The 22,483-nt window shown below is 31.6% G+C and overlaps 1 protein-coding gene across 2 annotated transcripts in view; it reads left to right on the forward strand.

The window, feature by feature from the left end:
* The first annotated feature begins 5,364 nt into the window (after nucleotides 1-5,364).
* The window catches only part of LOC135123351 (long-chain-fatty-acid--CoA ligase 6), a 79,640-nt gene continuing 62,521 nt past the window's right edge, over nucleotides 5,365-22,483 (forward strand). The window contains exon 1 of one of the 2 annotated variants that reach the window (XM_064047913.1): nucleotides 5,365-5,653. In XM_064047913.1, the coding sequence (XP_063903983.1) occupies nucleotides 5,575-5,653 (79 nt within the window). In that variant the 5' untranslated portion in view covers nucleotides 5,365-5,574. Of the gene's footprint in view, nucleotides 5,654-15,221; nucleotides 15,564-22,483 lie in introns of those variants that run through there. The other variant, XM_064047914.1, reaches the window with a different exon arrangement.

Genomic DNA, 22,483 nt, shown 5'->3' on the forward strand with positions numbered 1-22,483 from the left:
TGAGGATCTTTCAATTATTCTCAAAAACAAAAGACCAGGACCCTTGAGATCATTTCAAGTTGTTTCCAAAATAAAACCCCAGTGACATTAGTTTCAAATTCGTTAAAAAATAAAACACCAAGAACCTCCAACGATCTAGATATAAAAAAATTATGGAACCTCAAGATTCTTTTACATTAAAACAAAACATTAATAGTTTTAAAAAGAAAATTCCAAGCCCTCAAGATCTTTTCATATTGTTTCACAAACAAAACACTAGGAGCTTTGAGAATCTTTCAAATATTTTCGAAAACGAAACACCAGGACCCCGAGATCATTTCAAGTTGTTTCCAAAATAAAACACCAATGACTCCAGACTCACATACTTTCAAAATTAAAACTACCAAGAACTTCCAAGGATCTTAACATAAAAAACTATGGATTTTTTAGTATTAAAAAAACATTAGGCAACTTCAAGATTCTTTCAAACTCTTTCAAAAAAATACCAAGGGCCACAAGACTTTTTCAATTCTTCTTGTTAAAAAAATTAGGTGTCCCCAAGGTTCTTTCAAACTCTGTTAAAACTAAAACAAAAGGAGCATTCAATATATTTTGAAATTCTTTCCAAAATAATACACAAAATGTGCCGAAAATTTAAAAAAGATTTCTAAAATTCTTTCAAACTCTTTCAAAAACAAATCATCAAGAGCCTTCGAATTGTTGAAGAGCTATAGCAAAAATGGTATGAGATTTGCAAGTAATTTTTTTCAAAACGAAATACCACAAGCTATTAAGATCTTTTCAAATTCTTTCAAAAACTAAACACACAGGAGGACCCGGGTGGGTTAGTTAGCATCGTGCTTGCCCTCTACACCTTGGGTCGTGTGTTCGATTTCCGCCCTGCCTTAAAAAAAACATTAATGTATTCTTTCATACTTTAAAAAAAAAAATTCAATGGTTCACATGACTTTCAAATTTTTGCAAAAATAAAATATCCACAGCCACCAGCATCCTTCCACATTCTTAAAAAAAATAAGCCCTCCAAGATTCTTCCAAACTCTTTTAAAAGCCAAACACAGGCAGCTCTCAAGATATTTTCAAATCCTTTCAAAAACAAAACACCAGAAACTCGCGATATTCAAGTTCTTTCAAAAATAAAACCACCAAGAACCTCCAAGGATCTTAACATAAAAAAACTATAGAACCCGCATTAAAAAACACATTTAAAAACTTCAAGATTCTTTCAAACTCTTTTAAAAACAAAACAAAAGGGGGCTTCAATATATTTTGAAATTTTTTCAAAAATCAAACACAAAAGGCGGCGAAAATTCCCAAAGGACCCCTTAAATTCTTTCAAACTCTTTCAATAACAAATCACAAAAAGCCCTCGAATTGTTGAGACCTATAGCAAGTGATTTTAGATTCACAATCTACGAAAAATTCTTCAGTGAAATTGAACCCAATATAATGTTTCCCAAATTACATATTTTAAAAATTATTTGCAATTTTTTTTTCGATTATACATATGAAGAGATGAAGCAAAAAACGGCCACAGATCAACAATCTCCTGAGAATTTGCTGTTTTTTTACAACCATAGACTTATAACAAAATGACTTCAAATTTTTAATCTGCGGGGAATTCTGTATAAGCTGGAGTCTTTTTTCCATGCTTTATTAGAAAATTTCTGGAAATTATTTTCCCATAATGTATGAATATGTCGAATATTTCAACAATTATGGATTTCAGGTTCATAATCTACGCAAAATTCTCTACAAGCCAGCACTTTTTCCATTGAAAATTCACAAAAAGATGGAAAATTATTTCTCACTTTTTAATGGGTGAAATTTATATGAAGAGATGTAGCAAAAACGGCTTCAAATTCACAATCTGTAAGGAATTTTCAATAAATTAATATCTTTTGACATTCGACTAATGTCGATTTCAACAGCCTTTTTGAAAAACTATGGGAAACGTTTTCCTTTTTTTCTTGGTTATCATCTATATATATATAATAACTTCACATCATTCTGCCTCTTTTCATTTGAATCGAACGGTTTTAGCACTTTTTGAAAAATATTTTTCCACTTATTCAGCTACTTGACAAACTTGTCTTTTTTCTGGAGAACAGTGGCTACTTTGACATTTTTTTTAATTTTTTGTTTTTTAAATTTTTCCCGTTTTCCTGGATTATGACAGATTGGTGATTTAGGAGGAACTTTTTCAAAAACAAAACACATGAGTACTCAAGATCTTTTCAAAAACAAGATGCTTTCAGAAACAAAACATCAGGAAATATCTTTAAAAAATAAAACACTAATGGTCCCGGAGATTCTTTAAGGTCTTTTAAAGATAAAAATAACAAGAATTCTCAAGGATTTTGACATAAAAAGAAACACTTTTTCAAAAAGAAAAATCGGGAGCCTCCAAGATCTTTTCAAACTCTTTTTAAAACAAAACACTAGGTCATTTCAAGTTGTTTCCAAAATAAGACACCAACAGTCCTCGAATTAAAGTTGTTTCAAAAATAAAAACAACCAAGAACCTCCAAGGATCTTAACATAAAAAAATCTAGTAACCTCAAAATTCTCTTACATAAAAAAACAATAATGGATGTCCAGGTTATTTAAAATACTTTCAAAAAGAAAATTCCAAGCCCTCACAAGATTTTTTCAAATTCTTTCAAAAAATAAAACATCCACAGCCTCCAAGATCCTTCAACATTCTTAAAAAATATAAGTCCTCCAATGTTCTTTCAACATCTTTTAAAAGCAAATTACAAAGAGCCCCCAAGATATTTCCAAACTCTTTTAAAAACAAAGCACTAGGAGCCTTCAAAATCTATTAAGGCACTTTTAAAAACAAAACACCAGAGACCCCCAAGATTCAAGTTCTTTCAAAAATAAAAGCACCAAGAACCTCCAACAATTTCCCTTCACATTAAAAAAAAAAAGACTCAAGTACCTCCAACGATCTTGACACAAAAAAAAAAACTATAAGACCCCGAGATTATTTACCTTCAGAAAAGACATTAGGGAACTTCAGGATTCTTTCAAACCCTTTAAAAAAAAAATAGGTGTCCCCAAGATTCTTTCAAAACACTCTTAAAATCAAAATAAAATAAGACTTCGATATATTTTGAAATTCTTTCCAAAATAAAACACAAAAGCCACCGAAAATTTTCAAAGGACCTGTAAAATTCTTCCTCTTCAATGAAATGGGACCCAATATAATATTTTCCCCAAAATATTTTGACCGTCATTTGCCGATTTTTCTCGCTTATATCAAGAAATGTAGCAAAACGGCCACAGATCAACAATCTTCTGAAAAGTTGCTATTTTTTACATCCATAGTCAATTTTTACAAATTTTGTGAATAATGTTTGGAAAGTTTTTCCCATTTTTTCGATTACTTACAAAAACTTATCACAAAATAACTTGAGATTTTTAATTTACGGGGAACTCTCTTTAAACTGGGATCTTTTTCCCATTCGAATAAGGTCCGTTTTGACACTTTTTTTGGAAAATATTTTCCCATTTTTTGTTTACTTCACAACCTAAAACAAGAAAATTTCAATCAAGTTTTCTTTTTTTTTTTTTTCGTCGTTTTGATATATTTTTTAAACTTCATTCATTAGTTTTTTAGTAACTTTAAAAGATTTCAGAGTGTTAGGTTCTGCACAAGTTAAATTATAAAATGCTGATATTTTTTCCAAAAATTTTAATGCCTAAGATAAGAAATCAAGGTACATTTATAAAACATGAGCACTGAAGAATGTTATTTTATAAAATTTAAATAACATTTACTTTGCCCAATTTTGAGGTGAAATCACCATATCTTTGGTAGGGATGATTTAATAAATTTTGTGAATAATGTTTGGAAAGTTTTTCCCATTTTTTCGATTACTTACAAAAACTTATCACAAAATAACTTGAGATTTTTAATTTACGGGGAACTCTCTATAAACTGGGATCTTTTTCCCATTCGAATAAGGTCCGTTTTGACACTTTTTTTGGAAAATATTTTCCCATTTTTTGTTTACTTCACAACCTAAAACAAGAAAATTTCAATCAAGTTTTCTTTTTTTTCGTCGTTTTGATATATTTTTTAAACTTCATTCATTAGTTTTTTAGTAACTTTAAAAGATTTCAGAGTGTTAGGTTCTGCACAAGTTAAATTCTAAAATGCTGATATTTTTTCCAAAAATTTTAATGCCTAAGATAAGAAATCAAGGTACATTTATAAAGCATGAGCACTGAAGAATGTTATTTTATAAAATTTAAATAACATTTACTTTGCCCAATTTTGAGGTGAAATCAGCATATCTTTGGTAGGGATGATTTGATAAATTGTGGTTAGAGTTCTTCCATCTACTTCCTAAAATACATATAAAATTTGACAAATATTGACATAGATGACATACAGACGACAGACGATAGAGACAGACGATAGAGACAGACGACAGACACGGAAACCTATGACCTTCTTTAGCTTACGCTCGGAAAGTATAATATAAAGTTTTTGAATTATTTGAATTTTGGGCATCACTAAGAATAATAAATTAATGTGTCAAAAATTTCTGATCCACAATGATGCGAGAAGTGTTATTAAATCTGCTCCTAGTAGCAACAATGAAATCGAATTGTAGCAAAAATTTCTACCAGACGTAGGTCGATAGATTCCTGCTGTGTTTCAACGACCTCAATTTCAGCCATTTCAGAACCTACAGATGTCTCTTCCAGTCATCCATGCAACTCCAGCACAAAATTATAAATAATCCAGCAACAGAAATCACGAACGGTGAAGCCGTGACACGGATTTGCATTATTAATCATCAAAAAAGAAAAAAAATCCAAACTAATCGATGTCAAAATCGCTCCTTTTACATATGTAGACAATACTCAATCCCCTCTCCATTCCAAATACAAACAATGGAAATTTTTCCAATCTTAGCAACAGTACTATCATTATGCAGATGTCCCAATCCCGGCTCTGCCCTTTATTACAAAACTGAATAGTATTGACCTAGTCCAATATGACGTCACACTCTGTCGTAACCCCAAGCTTGGCGAAAAGGTGGTATTCATCCACAACCTTACCACAATCCCCTCATCCAAACCGTTTTAATAACAGACCACCCAAGCCGACCCATCCATAATTCATACCCCTTGACATTCCCGTCCCGGCGTCACCCATCGCCGCCCCTTCGGGCCCATTAGCCCGCCCATCACTCACCCCATCACTCCACTCAAAGTCCTTTTTGCCATTAAAATTGCGCTTTGTCCCCCGTCCCGAGTAAATTCAGCTGAATATTTGATAGAATATTGATTAATTACGTCTGCCGCCACCTCCACACTACACCCTTGCGTTCACTGGGGTTGCTTCCAGTTTGACCGTGAACGCTGCAAAGCGTGATGCCCGAAAATCCGGCTTTCGTTACTCGATAACCGGACAATCTGCTGTGATTTAAGTGATTGTGGTAATTAAGAGAATGCAAAGTTCAGTGATGTAATTGTTGAGCGGCGATTCGAGGAGTTTTACGCGAGTCGTCGATTGTGATATGCTACTGTTGTGATATAGTCGAATGCCAATTACTTATGATCGGTTTGAGTTACTTTCTTAACGCCACGAAGATGTCTGTGCAGCTGGTGCAGAAGATGGATGTGGGAAAGATAGGTGAGTGGGGTGCTTGTGGGGTCGTGGGCTTTCCGGCCGGTGCGTTAGTTTGGGAGTGTGGGTCCTAAAATAGGTTCTTTTCCATCGATCCGGTAAATTGGTGCTTAAATATTTAAGAATTTGTAATTATATACCATTATGCAATTATGGTGGTAAAAATAGCGAAGAATACAAGGCTGGATGATACGTAAATTTTCGTTTTGTATTGTCATGGCCGGCGACATCTGGATCGTGATGTTTCAATTCCAATTTCAGTTCTTAATTTTACTCGTACAAAAAAAAATGTCTTAGGAAACCCGTTTTGAATCTGCATATGCAAAATCGGCATTAAAAACATATATTAAAATTATAACCTTCGTGACATTAAAAAATTACCATTAACTTGTCTTGCAAAAACTTTATTAATACAATTATACTCGCCACTGACCCGGAAGTGAGTGAAATAACCGGCTTTCAGAAAGTTCTGTCATTAGATACGGGTGTTAAGACTAATTGTTATTAATGTTGCGTAAAACATATTTCAATCCTCCCCTTACCTCCATGACTAGCGATAATTTATACGCGTCTCACTTGAAAAGTGACCTACACTACTCTGATCTACTTGTGCTAACCTAGTCTAACTTACGAACAATAGAAAATATAGTAAGTTTGTTACACGTCAGTTATACAATGATCAAAATTACCTCACTTTTTCTTGCTAGTTGGGAAATCTGTCGAAATTTAATGCTATACATGAGAACACAAAAAAGTCACTATATTCAGAAAAGGCCAATAATGACTCATTAGGTATATAATGAAATAAATGAATATTTTACCACAGACAAACTTTTGCCTGATGCGCAGAAAGAATTAGAACTTACAATTAGAATTTCGGCGAAGAAAAACAAAATGTTTCAACATTATTAAGTCTAATTCAGGCGACTCCGATATTCTTCAAATTAGTTCAAAAATTGGACACATGGCGTCCTCGACAGTCTTCCTAGTTACTACAAAAACAAGATATGAAATCTCCGAAGTTCTTACTACTTCAAAACTAAAGCAAAACGGAGTCCGCGCGATTCTGTCAAACTACTTCAAAAATAAGACAACGGATTCCAGGATTCTTTCAAACTATTTCAAAAACAAAACAGAAGAAATCTCCGAGATTCTTTCAAACTATGTACTTCAAAAATCAGGTACAAGAGATTCCTAAAATTTTTTCAAAACACTTCAAAAACCAGGCACAAGGAGTTCGCGAGATTCCTTCAAACTAATTCAAAAACAAAACAAAACAGATCCCCGAGATTCTTTCAAACCACTTCAAAAACCAGGCAAAAGAAGTTCCTGAGATTCTTTTAAACAACTTTAAAACCAAAACAAAAGGGGTCCCTGAGATTCTTTCAAACTACTTCAAAAACCAGACACAAGAGATCCCCGAGATTCTTTCAAACTACTTCAAAAACCAGTCATAAGGGATCCCCGAGATTCTTTCAAATTACTTCAGAAACACGACACGGGATCCCCATTTCTTCAAAAACGAAATACAAGAAATCCCCGATATTCTTGAAAACAACTTTAAAACCTGAGACAAGGGATTCCGCAGATTCTTTCAAACTACTTAAAAAATACATACAAGCAGTCCCCGAGATTCTTTGAAAATATTTAAAAACAAAACACAAGGGGTCCATGAGATTTCTAAAACAATTTCAAAAACAAGAAAAGGGTTCCCCAGGATTCTTTCAAACTATTTCAAAAACAAAACAAAAGAAATTCTCGAGATTCTTTCAAACTACTTCAAAAACCAGGCACAAGGGGGGCCAGAAATTCTTTCAAGTTACTGTAAAACCAAAACAAAAGCGGTCTTCAAAATTCTTTTAAACTACTTTAAAAACACAACAAACAAACAAGAAGAACAAAAGAGTTCCTTACATTCCAACAAACTACTTCACCCAAGGAATCCCCAAGATTCTTTCAAATTACTTCAAAAACAAAAGAAGGGATCGTCAGACCTCTTTTAAACTACTTCAAAAACCAGGCACAAAGGATCCCAATATTTATTCAAACTATTAAAAAAGCGGACACAAGAGGTCCCCGAAATTCGTGCAAATTACTTCAAAAAAAAAACGCAAAGAACCCCCGACATTCTTTCAATTTACTTCAAAAACAAGACACGGGATCCTCAGGATTTTTTCAAACTACCTCAAAAACCAGGCACAAGAGATCCCCAAGATTCTTCCACGCTACTTCAAAAAGCCGACACAAGAGGTTCCCAAGATTCATGCAAACTACATAATTCAAAAACACGAGACAAAGAATCAACGAGAGACTCTTTCAAATTACTTCAAAAACAAGACAAGGAATCCCCAGATTTCTTAAAACTACTTCAAAAACCAAACACAAGGGATCAACGAGATTCTTTCAAACTATTTCAAAAACAAAACACAAGAAATTCTCGAGATTTTTTTCAAACTACTTCAAAAACCAGGCACAAGGGATCCCTGAGATTCTTTCAAACTACTTTAAAAATCAGACAGAAGAAGTCTCCAAAATTCGTGCAAGCAACTTCAAGGAATCCACGACATTATTTAAATTATTTCAGAAACGAAACTCTGGATCAACGAGATTCTTTCAAATTACTTCAAAAAAAAGACAAGGAATCCCCAGAATTCTGAAAAACTACTTCAAAAACCAGGCACACGGGATTCCCGAGATTCTTTTACGCTACTTCAAAAAGTAGACACAAAAGCTTCCCGAGATTCATGCACGTTATATAATTCAAAAACAAAGCAAAAGGTATCAACGAGACTCTTTGAAATTACTTCGAAAACAAGACAAGGAATCCCCAGATTTCTTAAAACTACTTCAAAAACCAAACACCAGGGATCAACGAGATTCTTTCAATCTATTTCAAAAACAAAACAAAACAAATCCTCGAGATTTTTTTCAAACTATTTCAAAAACCAGGCACAAGGGATCCCGGAGATTCTTTTAAACTACTTTAAAAATCAGACAGAAGAAGTCTCCGAAATTCGTGCAAACAACTTCAAAGGATTCACGACATTATTTAAATTATTTCAGAAACGAAACTCTGGATCAACGAAATTTTTTCAAATTACTTCAAAAACAAGACAAGGAATCCCCAGATTTCTTAAAACTACTTCAAAAACCGAACACAAGAAATCAACGAGATTCTTTCAAACTATTTCAAAAACAAAACAAAACAAATCCTCGAGATTTTTTCAAACTACTTCAAAAACCAGGCAGAAGGGATCCCTGAGATTCTTCCAAACGACTTTAAAAATCAGACAGAAGAAGTCTCCGAAATTCGTGCAAACAACTTCAAAGGATCCACGACATTATTTAAATTATTTCAGAAACGAAACTCTGGATCAACGAAATTCTTTCAAATTACTTCAAAAACAAGACAAGGAATCCCCAGATTTCTTAAAACTACTTCAAAAATCAAACACAAGGGATCAACGAGATTCTTTCAAACTATTTCAAAAACAAAACAAAACAAATCCTCGAGATTTTTTCAAACTACTTCAAAAACCAGGCAGAAGGGATCCCTGAGATTCTTTCAAACTACTTTAAAAATCAGACAGAAGAAGTCTCCGAAATTCGTGCAAACAACTTCAAGGAATCCACGACATTATTTAAGTTATTTCAGAAACAAAAGAAATCCTCGAGCTTTTTTCAAACTACTTCAAAAACCAGCCACAAGGGATCCATGAGATTCTTTCAAACTACTTTAAAAATCAAACAGAAGAAGTCTCCGAAATTCGTGCAAACAACTTCAAGGGTTCCACGACATTATTTAAATTATTTCAGAAACGAAACCCTGGATCAACGAGATTCTTTCAAATTACTTCAAAAACAAGACAAGGAATCCCCAGAATTCTTAAAAACTACTTCAAAAACCAGGCACAAGGGTTTCCCGAGGTACTTTCAAACTACTTCAAAAACAAAACAAAAGAATTCCTCGAGATTTTTTCAGACTACTTCCAAAAGGCACAAGGCATCCCTGAGATTCTTTCAAACTACTTCAAAAACAAAACAAAAGAAATCCTCGAGATTCTTCTAAACTTCTTAAAAAACCAGGCATAGGAGATCCCTGAGATTCTTTCACGCTACTTCAAAAAGCCGACACAAGAGGTTCTCGAGATTCATGCAAACTACATAATTCAAAAACAAAAGACAAGGAATCGACGACATTCTTTCAAATTACTTCAAAAACAAGACAAGGAATATTTCAAAAACCAGTCAGAAGTGATTCCCAAGATTCTTTCAAACTGTTTCAAAAACCAGACACAATAGATCGTTCAAACTACTTCAAAAATAAAACAAAACAAGTGCCTGAGATTCTTCCAAATTTCTTCAGAAACCAGACAAAAGAATTCTGAAAATTTACTTCAAAAACCAAGCAGAAGAGATTCACGAGATTCTTTAAACGCTACTTCAAAATGCAGAGATAAAAGGTTCCAAAGATTCATGCACATTATATAATTCTAAAACATAGCAGATGGTATCAACGAAACTCTTTCAAATTACTTCAAAAACAAGACAAGGCATCCCTAGAATTCTTAAAAACTACTTTAAAAACCAGACACAAGGGATCCCCGAGATTCTTGAAAACTACTTCAAAAACAAACACAAGGGATCAACGACATTCTTTAAATTACGAGTACTTCAAAAGCAAGATATGGGAGCACCATGATTCTTTCAAACTACTTTAAAAACAATACAAAAGAAATCTTAGAGATTCTTTCAAACTACTTCAAGAACCAGGCACAAGGGATCCCCGAGATTCTTAAAAACTACTTCAAAAACAAACACAAGGGATCAACGACATTCTTTAATTATTTCAAAAACAAGACACGGGATCACCATGATTCTTTCAAACTACTTCAAAAATAAAATAATCCTCGAGATTCTTTCAAACTATTTCAAAAACAGAACACAAGGTGTCCCAAAGAGTCTGTTAAACTACTTCAAAAACAAAATACAAGGTATCCACGAAATTCTTTCAAATTACTTCAAGATAAGACAAGGGATCACCAGGAATCTTCCAAACTACTTTTAAAACAAAACAAAAGAAATCCCGAGATTCTTTCAAACTACTTCAAAAACCAAACACAAGGGATTCCCGAGATACTTTCACGCTGCTTCAAAAAGTGGACACAAGAGGTTCCCGAGATTCTTTCAAATTACTTCAAAAACAAAAAATAAGATATCCTCGAGATTTTTTTCAAACTAATTAAAAAACCAGGTACAAGGGATTCTTGAGATTCTTTCATACTATGTACTTCAAAAATCAGACAGAAGAAGTTCCCAAAATTCGTCCAAACAACTTCAAAGACAAACACAAGGGCTCCACGACATTCTTTAAATTATTTCAAAAACAAAACACTGGATCACCAGGATTCTTTCAAACTACTTCATAAACAAAACAAAAGAAATCCTCGAGATTCTTTCAAACTACTTCAAAAACCAGTCACAAAAGATCCTCGAGATTCTTAAAAACTACTTCAAAAATAAACACAAGGGACCAACGATATTCTTTAAATTACTTCAAAAACAAGACACGGAATCACCAGGATTCTTTCAAACTACTTCAAAAACAAAAGAAATCTTCGAGATTCTTTCAAATTACTTCAAAACAAGACAAGGGATCACCAGGAATCTTTCAAACTACTTCTAAAACAAAACAAAAAAAAATCCGAGATTCTTTCAAACTACGTCAAAAACCAATTCTTGCAATCTATTTGAAAAAAAACACAAGAGTTCTCCGAGATTCTTCCAAATTACTTCAGAAAGAAGACACGATATCACAACATTATTTTAAACCATTGCTGAAAAAAAACAAATAAGAACGGGATCTCTAAGATTCTTTCAAACTGTTTCAAAAACCAGACACAAGGAGATCCCCGAGATTCGTTCAAACTACTTCCAAAATAAAACAAAACAAGTGCCCGAGATCATTCCGAAATTGTTCAGAAACCCGACAAAGAATTCTGAAAATCTACTTCAAAAACCAAGCACAAGTGATTCACGAGATTCTTTTAACAGTACTTCAAAAAGTAGATTATATATTTCAAAAACAAAGCAGAATGTATCAACGAGATTCTTTCGAATTAAATACTTAAAAAACAAGACACAGGATCCCTAGAATTCTTAAAAACTGCTTCAAAAACCAGGCACATGGGATGCTTGAGGTTTTTTCAAACTACTTCAAAAATCAAACAGAAGAAGTCTCCGAAATTCGTGCATACAACTTCAAAAACAAACACAAGGGATCCACGACATTCTTTAAATTGTTTCAAAAACAAAACACTGGATCACCAGGATTCTTTCAAACTACTTCAAAAACAAAACAAAAGAAATCTTCGAGATTCGTTCAAACTACTTCAAAAACCAAGCACAAAAGATCCTCGAGGTTCTTTAAATTACTTCAAAAGCAAAACACGGGAGCACCAGGATTCTCTCAAATTACTTCAAAAACAAAACAAAAGAAATCCTAGAAATTTTTTCAAACTACTTCAAAAACCAGAAACAAGGGATCTCCGAGATTCTTTCACGCTACTTCAAAAAGTAGACGCAAGAGATTCCCGAGATTCATGCAAATTACATAATTCATAAACAAAATACAAGATATCAACGAGACTCTTTCAAATTACTTCAAAAACAAAACAAGTAATCCCCAGAATTCTTAAAAACTACTTCAAGAACGTAGAAAAAGATCAACGATATTTTTTAAATCAGGTACTTCAAAAACAAGACACGGGATCACCAGGATTCTTTCAAACTACTTCAAAAATCGGCCACAAGAAGTCCCCGAAATTTGTGCAAATAACTTCAAAAACAAAATACAATTGATCCACGACTTTCTTTCAAATTACTTCAAAACAAGACAAGGGATCACCAGGAATCTTTCAAACTGCTTCTAAAACAAAACAAAAGAAATGCCGAGATTCTATCAAACTACTTCAAAAACCAGACACAAGGGATTTCCGAGGTTTGTTCAAGCTACTTCAAAAAGTAGACACTAGAGAGATTCAAGATTCATGCAAATAATAATTCAAAAACAAATAGAAGGTATCAACGAGACTCTTTCAAATTACTTCAAAAACTTGACAAGGAATCCACAGAATTCTTATAAACTACTTCAAAAACAAGACACAAGGGTCCCCGAGATTCTTGCAAACTACTTCAAAAACCATGTACAAGGGATCCCTGAGACTCTTTTAAACTATTTCAAAAATCGAATAGAAGAAGTCCCCGAGATTCGTGGAAACAACTTCAAAAACAAACACAAGGCATGTACAACATTCTTTAAATTATTTCGAAAACAAAACACTGGATCACCAAGATTCTTTCAAACTACTTCAAAAACAAAACAAAAAAATCCTTGAGATTCTTTCAAACTACTTCAAAAACCAGACACAAAAGGTCCCCGAGATTCTTGCAATCTACTTGAAAAAAAATACAAGCGGCCTCTGAAATTCTTTCAGATTACTTCCGAAACAAGATGCGATATCAGAACATTCTTTTATGAAAAAAAAAACAAAAAAAAAACGAGATCTCTGGATTCTTTCAAACTACTTAAGAAATCAGACACAAAAGATCCCTAAGATTCGTTCAAACTACTTCAAAAATAAAACAAAATAAGTGCCCAAGACTCTTTCAATCTTCTTCAGAAACCAGACAAAAAAATCCCCAAGATTTTTAGGAACTACTTAAAAACCATACACAAAGATTTCTCGAGATTCTTTCAATTTTTTTCAAAAAGCAAACACAAAACAGAATTTTCAGATTACTTCAGAAACAAGACACGGGAACCCCAGGATTCTTTCAAATTATTTCGAAAACAAGATACAAGTGGTCCCCGAAATTTTAATTCATTTAAAAATATATAAAATGTGGGTTCGAACATTTTATATCCGTTTAAATGAAGTGAAATTTTGATTTTTCAAGTGCAGGTCTAAATTTGTTTGTCCTTGACGTGACGCGACGTGACGTGACGTGACGTGACGTGACTTGACGTGACTTGACATGACTTGACGTGACTTGACGTGACTTGACGTGACTTGACCTGACCTGACTTACCTCTCTATTGTCCCAAATAAACACATAAACATTTCTGTGAATAAATAAAAACCAAAAAGTACATCCTTAAATTTTATTTTGTCGGAAGCTATATAATATATAATATAAAATATAAAATACATAGAAAATGTAACAACAATTGGTCCAGTAGTTTCGGAGATTATCTGTCTAATAAAAATCCGGACCGACGGCAGAGGCACACAGACAAACTGATAGACAGACGGAAGCGGGAGACCTATTTTCCTTAGTCTATGGGTCATAAAACGTCGAGAAAACATGAAATTATCCAGTAGAATACGATTACAATACATCCTCAGCTTATACCTGGGAAGAAAAAGTAATAATTCATAATTCGACAATTTTCAAAAAAGCCCTCTATAAATGGTAGGTTTATTTCTGCCAACGTTTTACATGTATTTGTGAGTCTATGGAGAACGTTTTCTAATGAAATTTTTTAATATTCATAAATTTTTTCCTGTTCAGCATTTTTTTCTTTTAACCAATTCCATCTAGTCAGAGAAAACTTTGACGTGTTCGACATTTCTGCCTAAAATATGCTAAAATAGTAACGCAAATCAACATGAAAAGCGTAAATCTTATATTGCCTCCTGTTTCGCAAAAAATATTTTAATTTTCTTTTTTATCTAACTCATTTACATGCCACATTTACAATTCTTAAATTTTTGAATTCGATTGTTCTGAAATTTAGCAATGCAAATTCAACCTTAAACTCGTTGGTTACGCACAAAACAAAACGTATTACTGGTTGCCTACCCACAGTATTATTTAGTTTTGCCAAACCAGAATTTCAAAAAAGTGCGTTGTCGAGGTAAATTGCGGTGTTGGTGAAAATAGAAACACAATTAGTTCCAGTAGAACAGAGAAATATATTTGAAACAGTATAAACAAAGAACAAGCGATACGAATTCATGCGCCCACACGCAAAAGTAAATATTTCCTCGGAAGAAATTTTAATTACTGTTGAACATTCATAACTTACAGCAATATATTTTTTGCTGCTGGAGGTTTAATTTTGCAGATATTCGTCAGATGAATTCTCCACACACTTCTTTGACGTTTCCACGATCGATTCCGTCCCACATTCTTTTTCGCTGCTCTAACTTCGGATAGAACTGACAGCCTTTCAGTGACTTTCCATTATACGTTACAAAATTAATTAACGTAATGAAACGAGAACATTGAGGACACCACATTGTAACAGATGAAATTATAAACTCCAAATCAATTCCCGCATAGTAACGACACCGCCACGTAGCAACGTGACACTAAACGATAAAAATTTTATCATAATATCTGATTATTTTTGAAATTTTGGCCACTTTTTTTTTGAAAAAACGACTAACATACTAGAGGACAGACGGTTGTCGAAATTTTATGGTTATCTTCAATGATTACACTTGATTAGAATCAACTCAGTGCTATTAAAACACATATACATTTCAATCCAAGTCAAATTGAACAGTGCACGAAATGTGTTCATTGTTTTAATATAAGACTCGACGCTGTCTCAAGTGGACGTGAATCTGGTGAACACGGCGGCGACCTAGTGAGACCCGAAACGAAAAACCATTAAAAGATAACTCACAGAAGATAATAATAGTTTGGCACTTTGCTTACATAACAGATTTTCTATACTATTTACCGCCAACAATACAACATGAAAACCCGTAGTTATTACATTATCTCACTCCGATAACACACAAAATTAACCTTTGTATCTAATGTTCTAACCAACTATTTTAAACAACAGTATTAAATACACTAGTACAAAGGCGACAACGTTCAACAATGTTTGAAAGAATCCGTAAGTAGCAATCTTCCCATTTTTATTAGTTATGTATAGTATTACCATCCTATCCGTTATCTTATCTTTTTTGTGTCCGCGCTATTACTCGTAGACGCAACAACAAGTCTGGTCCTTGAGTGCTCCATTTATTAGTTGCACAAAAAAAAAGGAAAAAACCCGTTACACGAAGCACAACAATGAACCGTGGAAGTAATTTCTAGATGCTGTTTATTAACTGTATTTGTATTACACGGTCCAGTGGCCCGTCGATTTTTTCAAATGTCGTGTCATCACACTCGACACATTTTTTTGGTGCCGCATTACTTCCCTTTGCGTCGTCGCTCGTCACTGGAGAGTTTTTTTGATAATTGACGGTTTTTATTGATTAAGCACTTGGAGTTTGCCACTTCAAGCGCCCATTACTTTATAATTTTGTTTGTCATTCAACTGTCTCCCTATCTCTATAAACGTCGTGTTTGACAAACATTTGCTTATTGGAGGTGCGCATCTGTTGGCGGCATGTGCCAAAAATAATTAATAAGTTGCAACGTTGTGGCAATTTTCTGCAAGTGGTTGTTCACATTTTATTTAGCTAGTTGACCTTTAAGTGATCGATTTTGCATTAAGATATTGATTTGCCGCCTTTGCAACAGTGTGGTAGCAACTCAGGTGGGTAATCAGTCCACTATTCAAACAAAGCGTGAACAACATTTACGGACACCGTGTATATAAAATTTAACGCAAATTTAGAAATTGTGTGGAATAAAATCAGGTTACAATATTTTAAGTACTTTTATACGACAAAATTTAGATAGACCTGCGCACGTAGCGTAGAAGTTGGCACAAACTCAAGGCTTGACCATGAACCGTCGTAATGAATCGAAGGAGTTATTTTGTGTTTTAATGATAATAATAATCATTAAGCACTTTACAACATTCTTTTTCAAAGATAAGTCTACTACTAGATTACTACACTGTTCCTATTGTAGCAACACACGTCAAAATACCTCATTTTAAGGTAAATATTACTGTATTGAGCGACCAATGCGATGAGGATTGAATATTTTGTGAGCCGTCCCTGGATTTAAGAATACGTAAGGACACTACAGGAAATTTATGGTGGGACTGCTAAGCAAATTAAGAGCGATCTACAAACGGAAACAGGAGACCACTTTTTACGTAGTCTAGGGGTCATGAAACGTCGTCGAGAAAACATTGAAGTAGCAAGTCGCCCTATTGACTTGATTGGAATACGGCCTTTTACACTTGGGAAGTAAAAGTATCCAAAAAATGTATTTTGGGTTGCATACTGCTTGAATAATTGTTCTCCTATTTACTGCTTTTTTCTTCCATCTGGTGATTTTCAATGGTAATGTTTTTCTTTCAGTATCTCTTGTGTCTTCAATAGTGCTTATTATTTTTCATATTTTCTCTTCGTATTTTGTCAGTGGATGTTAATCTGGTGGGTTTCTTTCCTTTTTCTTTTGTTGTCTTGTTTTGTTTCTGTTGACCGGTAGAATGCGTATTTTGACTCTACCGTGACCATGAAAAGAAAATTTTTGATTTTTCTATTTTCTGGTGTTTTGATTGCTCCATTTTAAAACTTTCGATTTTTCGAATTTTTAAATTTTAGATTTTTCACCTTTTTGTTGTTTTGATTTCTCAATCTTTCGATTTTTCAATTTTTTGGGATTAATTTTTCAGTTTTTCGATGTTTCGATTTTTCACTTTTTGGTTGACGTTTTTTTTAAGTTACAAATTTTTCAAACTTGAATTTTCACATTTTTTTTATTTTTAGCTACTTCCATTCCTCAATTTTCGATTTCGATTTCCCGATTTCTCAGTTTTTCGATAATTCATCTTTTCGGTTTTTCGATTTTCCAATTTTTCAACGTTTCAATTTTGGGTTTTATATATTTGAATTTTTCGATTTTTCAATTTTTGGCGTTTCTAAATTGTTGGATTTTTCGATTTCTCAATTTCTCAATTAATGGATTTTTTAATTCTCCCAGTTTTTGATTTTTCGTCATTCCGATTTCTCGACTTCTCAATTTTTCGATTTTCAAATTATTATCACTGTTTAAGTTTTGTGATTTTTCGATTCGTTGATCTCTTGATTTCTCGATTTTGTAAATTTTCAATTTTTCGAATTTTTAAATTTTAGATTTTTTACTTTTTTGTTGTTTGGATTTCTCAGTTTATTGATTTTTTGCCTTCTCATTTTTAGATTTTTCGATTTTTTAATTTTTCGATTTAGATGGTTTTTTTAAGTTTAAATTTTTCAATTTTGAATTTTCTCATTTTTCAATCTTTAACCATTTCGATGTGTTAATTTTTCAATATTTCCACTTCTCGAGACTTACCGATCTTTTGATGTTTCGATTTCGGGTTTTTCAGTTTTCGACGTTTCAGTTTTTGAATTTATGTATATAAATTTTTGGATTTTTCAGTTTTTCAATTTTTGGCGTTTCTAAATTTTTGGATTTTTCGATTTCTCAATTTCTCGATTAATGGATTTTTTAATTTTTCGACTTTCTGATTTTTCCTCTTTCCGATTTCTCGACTTCTCAATTTTTCGATATTTGAGTTTTTCGATTCCTCAATTTCTCGATTAATGGATTTTTTAATTTTGGGTTTTATGTATTTGAATTTTTCGATTTTTCAATTTTTGGCGTTTCTAAATTTTTTGATTTTTCGGTTTCTCAATTTCTCGATTAATGGATTTTTTAATTTTGATTTCTCGATTTTGTAAATTTTCAATTTTTCGAATTTTATATACTTATATAGATCTTTTGCTGTTTCGATTTCGGGTTTTTTCAGTTTTTCGACGTTTCAGTTTTGGAATTTATGTATGTATATAAATTTTTGGATTTTTCAGTTTTTCAATTTTTGGCGTTTCTAAATTTCTAGATTAATGGATTTTAGATTTTTCGATTTTTCAAATTTTCGATTTATAGATTTTTTAAGTTTAAATTTTTCAATTTTGAATTCAATTCAATCTTTAGCCATTTCCATGTGTTAATTTTTCAATATTTCCACTTCTCGACTTACTGATCTTTTGATGTTTCGATTTCGGGTTTTTCAGTTTTCGACGTTTCAGTTTTGGAATTTATGTATATAAATTTTTGGATTTTTCAGTTTTTCAATTTTTGGCGTTTCTAAATTTTTGGATTTTTCGATTTCTCAATTTCTCGATTAATGGATTTTTTAATTTTTCGACTTTCTGATTTTTCCTCTTTCCGATTTCTCGACTTCTCAATTTTTCGATATTTGAGTTTTTCGATTTCTCAATTTCTCGATTAATGGATTTTTTAATTTTTGGCGTTTCTAAATTTTTTGATTTTTCGGTTTCTCAATTTCTCGATTAATGGATTTTTTAATTTTGATTTCTCGATTTTGTAAATTTTCAATTTTTCGAATTTTATATACTTATATAGATCTTTTGCTGTTTCGATTTCGGGTTTTTTCAGTTTTTCGACGTTTCAGTTTTGGAATTTATGTATGTATATAAATTTTTGGATTTTTCAGTTTTTCAATTTTTGGCGTTTCTAAATTTCTAGATTAATGGATTTTTGATTTCTCGACTTTTTGATTTTTCGTCTTTCCGATATCTCGACTTCTCAACTTTTCGATTTTTAAATTATCAATGTTAAAGTTTTGTGATTTTTCAATTTTGGTATTTATCAATATGTATGTATTTCGACTGTTAAACTTTTAGATTTTTCGACTTGCTGTTTTTTTGATTTTTTACTTATTCGGTTTTTCAAAATTTTGCGATTTTTTTAAATCTTACAGTTTTGGATTTTTCAATTTTTGATTTTTCGATTCGTTGATGTCTTGATTTTTCGATTTTGTAAATTTTCAATGCTTTTTCGAATTTTTAAATTTTAGATGTTTTACTTTTTTGTGGTTTGGATTTCTCAGTCTGTCGCTTTTTTACCTTCTCATTTTTAGATTTTTCGATTTTTCAATTTTTCGGAATTAATTTTTCAGCTTTTCGATATTTCGATTTGTCAATTTTCAATTTATCGGGTTTTTTAAGTTTAAATTTTTCAATTTTGAATTTACCCATTTTTCAATCTTCACTCATTTCAATTTCTCAATTTTTCGATTTCAATTTATCAATTTTTGAGTTTTTCGATTATTCGTCTTTGCGATTATTCGAGTTTCCAATTTTTCGACGTTTCAGTTTTGGGATTTATATATTTGAATTTTTGGATTTTTCGGAATTTCAATTTTTGGCGTTTCTAAGTTTTTGGATTTTTCGATTTCTCAATTTCTCGATTAATGGATGTTTTAAATTTCCGACTTTTTGATTTTTCGTCTTTCCGATTTCTCGACTTCTCAATTTTTCGATTTTCAAAGTATCAATGCTTAAGTTTTGTCCTTTTTCAATTTTGGGATTTTTTAATGCGTATGTCGATTTTTAAATTTTTAAATTTTTTGACTTTGTTTTTTTGATTTTTTCAAAATTTTTCAATTTTTTAAATCTTACACTTTCGATTTTTCAATTTTTTGATTTTTTGGGATTTTTTAAGTTTAAATTTTTCGATTTTGAATATTACCATTTTTCAATTTTTAACTATTTCGATGTTTCAATTTTTCGATTTTTCCATTTCAAGAATCATCGATCTTTTGGTGTTTCAATTTCGGGTTTTTTCAATTCTGCGATTTCGATTTCTTAATTTTTTAGTTTTTAGATTATTCGTTTTTTCGATTATTCGAGTTTCCAATTTTTCGACGCTTCAATTTTGTGTTTTATGTATTTGAGTTTTTCGATTTCTCAATTTCTCGATTAATGGATTTTTTAATTTTTCGACTTTTTGATTTTTCGTCTTTCCGATTTCTCGACTTTTCAATTTTTCGATTTTCAAATTATATTATTTTTTTGTTTTTTGTTGTTTGGATTTTTCAGTCTGTGGATTTTTTGCCTTCTCATTTTTAGATTTTTCGATTTTTCAATTTTTCGGAATTAATTTTTCAGTTTTTGGATATTTCGATTTTTCAATTTTCGATTTATCGGATTATTGAATTTTGAATTTTTCCATTTTTCAATGTTTAGCCATTTCGATGTCTCAATTTTTCGATTTTTCCACTTCTCGACTTATCGATCCTTTGATGTTTCGATTTCAGGTTTTTTCAGTTTTTCGATTTCGTTTCTCAATTTTTCAGTTTTTGATTAATGGATTTTTTAAATTTTCGACTTTTTGATTTTTCGTCTTTCCGATTTCTCGACTTCTCAATTTTTCGATTTTCAAATTATCAATGTTTAAGTTTTGTGATTTTTCAATCGGTATTTCGATTTTTAAATTTTTAGATTTTTCGACTTTCTGTTTTTTTTATTTTTTACTTATTCGGTTTTCCAAAATTTTGCGATTTTTTAAATCTTACATTTTTCGTTTTTTCAATTTTTTGATTCTTCGATTCGTTGATCTCTTGATTTCCCGATTTTGTAAATTTTAAATTTTTCGAAATTTTAATGTGTAGATTTTTTACTTCTTTGTTATTTAGATTACAGTCTGTCGATTTTTTGCCTTCTTATTTTTAAATTTTTCGATTTTTCCACTTATCTACTTATCAATCTTTTGATGTTTCGATTTCGAGTTTTTTCAATTTTTCGATTTCGATTTTTCAATTTTTCAGTTTTTCGATTATATTCGAGTTTCCAATTTTTCGACGTTTAAGCTTTGGGTTTTATGTATTTGAATTTTTCGATTTTTCAGTTTTTTTATTTTTGGGGTTTCTAAATTTTTGGATTTTTCGATGTCTCCATTTCTCGATTGAACTTTCCGGCTTTTTGATTATTCGTTTTTCCGATTTCTCGACTTTTCAATTTTTCGATTTTCAAATTATCAATGTTTAAGTTTTATGATTTTTCAATTTCGGGATTTTTCAATGCTTTTCGATTTTTAAATTTTTAGATTTTTCAACTTCCTGTTTTTTTTTATTTTTTACTTATTCGGTTTTTCAAAATTTTGCGATTTTTTAAGTCTTACACTTTTCGATTTTTCAATTTTTTGTTTTTCGATTCGTTGATTGATTTCTCGAATTTGTAAATTTAAAATTTTCAATTTTTTGAATTTTTAAATTTTAGGTTTTTTACTTTGTTGTTGTTTGGATTGCTAAGTCTGTCGATTTTTTGCCTTCTCATTTTTAGATTTTTAGATTTTTCATTTTTCGATTTTGAATTTTCCCATTTTTTTTTTGTAGCTATTTCGATGTCTCAATTTTTCGAGTTTTCCACTTCTCGACTTATCAATCTTTTGAAGTTTCGATTTCGGGTTTTTTTTATTTTTCGATTTCGGTTCCTCAATTTTACAGTTTTTCGATTATTCATCTTTTCGATTATTCGAGTTTCCAATTTTTCGACGTTTCCGTTTTGGGATTTATGTATTTGAATTTTTCGACTTTTTAGTTTTTCAATTTTTCGCGTTTCTAAATTTTTGGATTTTTCAATTTGTTAATTTCTGGATTAATGGATTTTTTAATTTTCCGACTTTTTGATTTTTCCTCTTTCCAATTTCTCGACGTCTCAATTTTTCGATTTTCAAATTATCAATGTGATTTTGTGATTTTTCAATTTTTGGACTTTTCAATATGTATTTCGATTTTTAAATTTCTAGATTTTTCGACTTACTGTTTTTTTTTATTTTTTATTTATTTGGTTTTTCAAAATTTTGCGATTTTTTAAATCTTACATTTCTCGATTTTTCAATTTTTTGATTTCTCAATTTTGTAAATTTTTAATTTTTCGAATTTTTAAATTTTAGATTTTTGACTTTTTTGTTGTTTGGATTTCTCAGTCTACTGATTTTTTGCCTTCTCATTTTTAGATTTTTCGATTTTTCCATTTCTCGACTTATGGATATTTTGATGTTTCGATTTCGGGTTTTTTAAAATTTTCGGGTTTCGATTTCTCAATTTTTCAGTTTTTCGAT

This window comes from Zophobas morio, unplaced genomic scaffold, assembly GCF_036711695.1.
Source record: "Zophobas morio isolate AGI-343-1 ecotype UQ-CSIRO unplaced genomic scaffold, CSIRO_AGI_Zmor_V1 ptg000006l, whole genome shotgun sequence".
Taxonomy (NCBI): domain Eukaryota; kingdom Metazoa; phylum Arthropoda; class Insecta; order Coleoptera; family Tenebrionidae; genus Zophobas; species Zophobas morio.